Source organism: Bombus impatiens, unplaced genomic scaffold, assembly GCF_000188095.3.
Source record: "Bombus impatiens unplaced genomic scaffold, BIMP_2.2 scf_2064, whole genome shotgun sequence".
NCBI lineage: Eukaryota > Metazoa > Arthropoda > Insecta > Hymenoptera > Apidae > Bombus > Bombus impatiens.
Window position 1 is genome coordinate 6830 of NT_178483.1, and position 6875 is coordinate 13704.

General features: G+C 30.1%; 3 protein-coding genes across 6 annotated transcripts; 2 read left to right on the forward strand and 1 right to left on the reverse strand.

Moving 5' to 3' along the window:
* LOC100748350 lies at positions 1–3088 on the forward strand. 3 transcript variants are annotated; one of them, XM_033324263.1, is made up of 7 exons: positions 2–372; positions 474–624; positions 658–729; positions 786–996; positions 1108–1947; positions 2019–2334; positions 2832–3088. In XM_033324263.1, exons 2-6 carry the CDS (start codon positions 509–511, stop codon positions 2256–2258), a joined length of 1479 nt encoding a protein of 492 aa, XP_033180154.1. In that variant the 5' UTR covers positions 2–372; positions 474–508; the 3' UTR covers positions 2259–2334; positions 2832–3088. The 3 variants fall into 3 exon arrangements, with proteins under 3 accessions (XP_012248392.1, XP_012248393.1, XP_033180154.1); XM_012392969.3 differs by having other exon boundaries at positions 1–624; XM_012392970.3 differs by having other exon boundaries at positions 1–618; positions 652–729.
* Positions 2962–4400, reverse strand: LOC100748472 (tumor protein 63). 2 transcript variants are annotated; one of them, XM_024371813.2, is made up of 3 exons: positions 4182–4400; positions 3849–4077; positions 2962–3768 (listed from the first exon to the last, which is right to left on the reverse strand). In XM_024371813.2, exons 1-3 carry the CDS (start codon positions 4262–4264, stop codon positions 3043–3045), a joined length of 1038 nt encoding a protein of 345 aa, XP_024227581.1. In that variant the 5' UTR covers positions 4265–4400; the 3' UTR covers positions 2962–3042. The 2 variants fall into 2 exon arrangements, with proteins under 2 accessions (XP_024227581.1, XP_024227582.1); XM_024371814.2 differs by having other exon boundaries at positions 4167–4287.
* A 318-nt stretch (positions 4401–4718) lies between these two features.
* On the forward strand, positions 4719–5878 carry LOC100748592 (40S ribosomal protein S23). The gene is made up of 3 exons (XM_003494292.4): positions 4719–4881; positions 5080–5239; positions 5350–5878. The coding sequence occupies exons 1-3, from the start codon at positions 4878–4880 to the stop codon at positions 5615–5617; spliced, it is 432 nt and encodes a 143-aa protein (XP_003494340.1). The 5' UTR covers positions 4719–4877; the 3' UTR covers positions 5618–5878.
* The last annotated feature ends 997 nt before the right edge of the window (positions 5879–6875 follow it).

Consider the following 6875-nt stretch of genomic DNA (forward strand, 5'->3'; position numbering starts at 1 on the left):
AAAATGACGGCAAATTGTTTAGTTACAACTGTAAGCTTTAATTACAATCTTACGGATTTTCCCGAAGTTCCAGAGGGGAGGCTCCGGTGTCCTTTCATCTCCGACATATATAACAATTAATTATTATTAATAAGGCCTTCATTATTAAAACGTACATGTTTCAATATAAGAAATACATTTATAACATTCTGTAAAAAAGCATTTCCTTTAGATTTATATTTATTTCAATGTCGAAATAAAAGGGAAAGGTCAACACTGGAATTCCCTCGGAGAATAAATGTCAAGGACACGAAAGTAGGTGAAGGTGCACAAGCAAGTGTTTTAACGTGTTTAGAGAACAGATTCGATCAGTTTTATTATTGCGTGGCTCTCGTGAAGATCATAACATTTACATGTTAAATAATAATAAAAATTTAAATGAACGTAATTAATAGAAAATCTCGGGAAAACTATGTCTGTTGCATCTACTTCAGAACGTTTAACTGAATCTGCAGGCGTTAAGATTTATATGGCGGAAAACAGTACGTCAATCGATACAGCCTTTACGGGGGAAATTTGTATAATATTAGAAAATATAAAAAAAACGAAAGCAATTGGTAAATCTTGCGGATTTCATTTAACAAAGTAAATCTTGCGGATTTCATTTAACAAAACAAAATCAAAGTGGGACCCTTATCCGTGGATAAGCCATATCGAAACCGGGAGTATTGCCGATCATGCTGGACTTAGGTAAGAATAAGAGAAACAACGAAATAATCTGTTTTATTTTGTTTGTTAAATTTTAGAGCTGGAGATTGTTTAATTAGTATCGATGGAAAGGATTTAATAGGATTAAAAGTAAAACAAATAGCGGCTTTAGTCCATCATTATGAAGGATGTGATTTAAAATTATTTATTTGGAGATGCATTAACAAAGGAGAAAAAGAAACCGGAATAGCTGTGAAAGGACCACTGCCAGATGTGGCCTGTAAACTTGCAAATGCAGTAGCTGGAGTGGTCTGTATACTCTGATATTAGATAGTTCCTTTATTATTAAAGAATTATTCTTTAAATTTGTCTAGATACACTTTACGATATTTTAGAAAAGTAATTATTAAATTCATTTAGACACGAGCTCTAGAATGCCCAGTTTGTCTGGAAAGCTCCCTGCCTCCAGTTTCTCAATGTGTTCATGGTCATATCATTTGTGTTGGATGTAGATCGAAAACACATCGTTGTCCGATTTGTAGAGTTAGACTGGGTCAAGGAAGGTGTTTGCTCGCGGATAAACTTCATAAGTTATTTCAGGACATTTTTGACATAAAAGGCAATGTAAATAACAATGCAGAATGTCACACGCGAAATCTTCAAGATCGGCTTTTTGGTAAAAACAAGAAGAAAGAACTAAAACAAGCAGCGGAGAAACATGATTTTACAAATACGAAAACACGTCAATTATTATTAAGCAGGTTATTTCGCGGTGGATTGGAAAAAGCTGCTTCAGTGGATAATTTAACAATAGTTTCCAATGAAAAGCCAAATGCAAATACTGCACCTGTAGATTTAAACCCTGATGAACATGCAAGTTTGTATGATCGAACGAAATCTGCAAGTACTGGAGAATTGTCAAAAGAGACTATGAAAGACATTGACAATCATTTGCAATCTGATGCAACTGTTACCTTAATATCAAGTAGTAATAGTTTAATGTCCAATGTATCTCCCACACCAATTTGGGGAGGCTCTATAGATTCTATAACCTGTACCCAAATCATGTGTCCTCTTTCAAGGCAAAATGGATGTAAAGATATTATTACACCTGTTACGGTATTGGAACATTTGAGCGGAATTCATGAACTACCACAAGTTCATTTTTATTCTATTTGCGTTAAACTTCCAGTACCTCTTCCATTTGGTTCAAAAGCTGTTTACATATTGCACTGTGGTGAAGATCTCTTTTTCTTTCAGGTATATTTCTTAAGCTTGATACAGTTATTTATTTCGTATACAAAATAATGTTATCAATCATAAATATACAGTGTGAAGATGAAATTGTTTGGATCAGTAGTACCAGAGGGGGAAAAATACCATGGGAATGGACTTTATATGGTAAAGGGCAGAATGGTACTGAGATAAGAATGCGTAGAAGTGTTGCAAGTCTTACAAATCCCATGATGTTAACATCCCAACATATTGCCCCCTTACCAAATGCTTTGTTATTGTACACATTGGACATTCAACTAATAGAATGTCATTCAAATGAACAGTTAGAGATATAGAATATACATAAAAGCTATTAAAAATTATAAAATACATTTTATTCTAGTGTAAAAGATGTATAGTATCACAATATTAATATATATATATATATATATATATATATATATATATATATATATATATATATATATATATATATATATATATATATATATATATATATATATATATATATATATATATATATATATATATATATATATATATATATATATATATATATATATATATATATATATATATATATATATATATATATATATATATATATATATATATATATATATATATATATATATATATATATATATATATATATATATATATATATATATATATATATATATATATATATATATATATATATATATATATATATATATATATATATATATATATATATATATATATATATATATATATATATATATATATATATATATATATATATATATATATATATATATATATATATATATATATATATATATATATATATATATATATATATATATATATATATATATATATATATATATATATATATATATATATACTACTAAATAATATAAATATATATAAGTAGTATTATGATGCATTATAGAATCCACTATAAAAGAGGATAGTCATCTATTAAGATCAACGTGCAATAACAAATGGAATTATTAAAATATACATTATTAGCTTTGTAAAATATATAAATAGATAGCACATTATAAAACCATGTTCCTTGTTTTTTTTAAACATATATGTGAAAGACATAACATTCATGCAAATATGCATTTAGGGAGTTTTACGCAATATATCATCCATGTACGGTTTAAAAAAATCAAGCTGACCAGTTTTTATTGCTTGACCCGCCATGATGTCATATGCATACTTTAATACAGCCAAGTAGTTTTCTTTTCCAACAATATTTAATTGAACATTGAAGACATGTGTATCACAGGAAGGCATCATTTTTTTCCCAACTGGTATACAAAGTTTTCTTTTTTTTATATCAGATTGTGCATCTGTTACTTCAGCTTCTTCTTTCTTCTTATCTCTTTTAGGACAACTACAAACTCTAACAGGAAGTCTTTGTCGACCCAAAATTCTTCTATTACAATTTTCCAAAGTAAAAATTAGTTCTGTTGGTCTGCGATTCATTCCAGATGGACAACTATTTTTACATAAAAATTTGAAGCACACTGGAACATATTGAGAACCAGGTTGTGGTCTATTAAGGGGTACCACTATAGACAGATGTTCACTTCTTTCTTCATACATGGTAAGATGGTGTGTACAACGAACAACATGTTTAATCACTCTGGGGGCTACATCTCTATTACTTGGATTATTTGGTGCCATGTGATTATGACATCTTCTAACTGGATCACTAGCATACTGATCTAAACTAAAAACCATGGCGGTACGTAAAAGAAGACCATCTTCAGGTGGTTCCCACTTAAAACGTAATGGCAGTGTTTCTTCCATGTTGATAAATACTTTTTTTAATACTTGTGAATACTATATAAGATGAATAAACTTAAATTACATATTTAAGACATTATTGTATGTAATTAATAACAGTTTAATTATATACTTACTACCCAATTCTTGCTAGAATCCAGATTACCCAGTGAAACCTGAAAATTATAACGACCAGGAAACTCTTCTTTTATTGGAATGGCAGGATCAAGTTCTTGAAAATACTCTTCATCTTGTTCTTCTTCTTCATCTTTCATTTGCTTTTTAGATTCCAAATATTGTTGTGGCAAATCGTACTTTTCCTCCATTTCCTCTGTTATACTTTGCATCCAAGATCCACTAAATCCACTAAATAAAGCAACATAACATGTAATATATTTAATACAAGCGAAAAATAAAATATCGATATCGATGAGAATGTAATATAATAATTATATATCAACACTTCTTACATATCCTTTACTAGTGCCTTATATTCTTCTTCACCTAATATATCAGACTCTTGTGAGTCTGAAAACCCATTTGCAGTAGTCATATTCCATCAAATATTTGCTAGATTTGTCACAACAAACCCACATATATATATAAATCACGTTGCGGTGAAAAAGACGCCATTTATATCCGCGGGAAAATCATTCGTTGAAATAATGGTTGATTCTCAATTATTTTAAAAATCGCACCATCAGTTGGAGTCCAAGTAATAATGTATTTTATATCTGAAGGGCTTCCAGGGCAAAGAAATAAACTCATTAACTCGTTAACTCATTTCAAAATAAGTTATACCTATAATAAATAAAATAGTAATATTGTATAACCGGCGCTTGTAAGGGTATGCGTATTAGGAATGCTAAAGATAATACCCTTTAACAACAACAAAAAAAAAAAATAATTGTTCTTTCTCTTCTTAATTTATATTTTTTATACATGTTCATTTGACTTTTACCTTATTAATAAAAATCTATCTATATCTAATCCTAATGGGATTACTAAATTCTGACCAATTAAAAAGTATCAAGCTATAATCGAAGACGCTTACATGCGGATACTTCATTCGAAATCGTATAATTTCCAATACATCGGTAACAGACAACGTTGATTTATTAGATATTCACGTTAGCCTCTTCCGATCGTATAAAGAAACGAGCAAGATGGGTCAGTGGTCGATGTTAAAATTACATTGTTTTTAAAAGTGTAAATCTGAAATTGATAAATATGTGTTGTTCTCATCGACTGTTGAATTTGTTTTAACTATAGTTTCATTATATGTTTAGTAGAAGATTTTGAAATAATAAAATGAAGATGAAATGTATTAAATAAAAATGATACATAACCTAACTTTTTGATTTACAGGTAAACCTCGTGGTCTTCGTACTGCGCGTAAGCATGTAAACCACAGACGCGATCAACGATGGAATGATAAAGACTACAAAAAAGCTCACTTGGGAACGCGGTGGAAAGCCAATCCATTCGGTGGTGCTTCTCATGCTAAGGGTATTGTTTTAGAAAAAGTGTATGTATATTTATATTATTCGTCTCTTATTATATCATATTTATATTAATCTTTTCGAATTAGAATAAATTTCTATATGAAATTTTAATTCAACGATCATATGTTTTCAGTGGTGTAGAAGCCAAACAACCAAACTCTGCTATTCGTAAATGCGTACGAGTGCAACTTATCAAAAATGGCAAGAAAATTACTGCTTTTGTACCTAGGGATGGTTGTTTAAACAATATCGAGGAGAATGACGAAGTTTTGGTAGCAGGTTTTGGTCGTAAAGGTCATGCAGTGGGTGATATTCCAGGAGTTCGATTCAAAGTAGTGAAAGTTGCTAATGTTTCGTTACTTGCACTTTATAAAGAAAAGAAAGAACGACCTAGATCATAAAATCATTGTCACGTATTTCTAACAAATCTGTAAAAGATTTTTAAATCAATTAATATTTTATTAATGAACTGTTTTAATTAATTACTAATTTACCCGTACCTGTAGAAGCTTTTACTTTTACAAAAGTACAAAAATACAAACGCAAAGACCGATGTTTTAAAAAACAGTTAAAAGAGAATTAGCATTACAAATCAATAAGTATGGAAATACGCATTCTTAACTTTTACAATATATGTAATAATAACATTTTTAGTAATTTCATTCAATGAAGTATTTAACTTTTCTATTGTGGTACATTGGCGTTCAATATTTCCCTTTTTGCTTGTAGAAACTGAACGTTAAATAATTTTAATTTATATAAATTAATATTAATTGTATCAAATATAAGCAAGTATATAGAAATATACAAAATCTGCCTTAATGATGAAAAGTTTGAATTTATATTATTAATATCAGCATTCCTGGAGTATAATGTATTCTTGATACTTTTTGCATTAAATGTGACCATGAATCAATGGATTAATGCGCGCGCCTCCATACAATTTCTTTCCTCTTCATTAAGTAACAAATCTCAACCATTTTCATTAGTTGGTACAATCAGTAAAGGAACGATTCTATATGACAAATGAACTGAAAAAGTAAAACACAGCTTTCTCATTTCTGGTTCATTTTTAGAAATATACTTTCTTATAAGGAACCATTCTTTTTGTAGTTGTAGAATTAATTATAGGCAACTTTATATACATTTTTTAATGACATTATTTTTTAAACCTGTTCTATTACATTGTTGCGTGATCTTTAAAAGATTCTGAGGATTTTGGCAAGGTTGCAGCCTGTGGAGTGCTGAGGCACTCTACTTGTGTTAGTCAGGTCAGTAAGGAACATATACAAGCAACCACCGTTATCGTACAGACTAACAGCAACCAACTGCAGTTGCCAGCAGTATACGTACCGCCGCGACACAAAATTACAACGCAAATGTGGGAAGAGTACTTCCGACACTTAGGTGACAAGTATATTGCAGCGGGAGGCTATAACTCACAGCACACACTATAGGGATCAAGAATCGCCACACCTCGAGGCAGAACCTTGGAAAAATACATTAGAAATAATAACCTCAATATATTATCCACAGGAAGACCGACATACTGGCCGACAGACCTGAGCAAAATACCTGACCTGCTAGACCTTGCAGTTACAAAGGGACTAAACGCAAATAAACTAAACATAGCACCCAGCCTCGAGCTTACCTCCGACC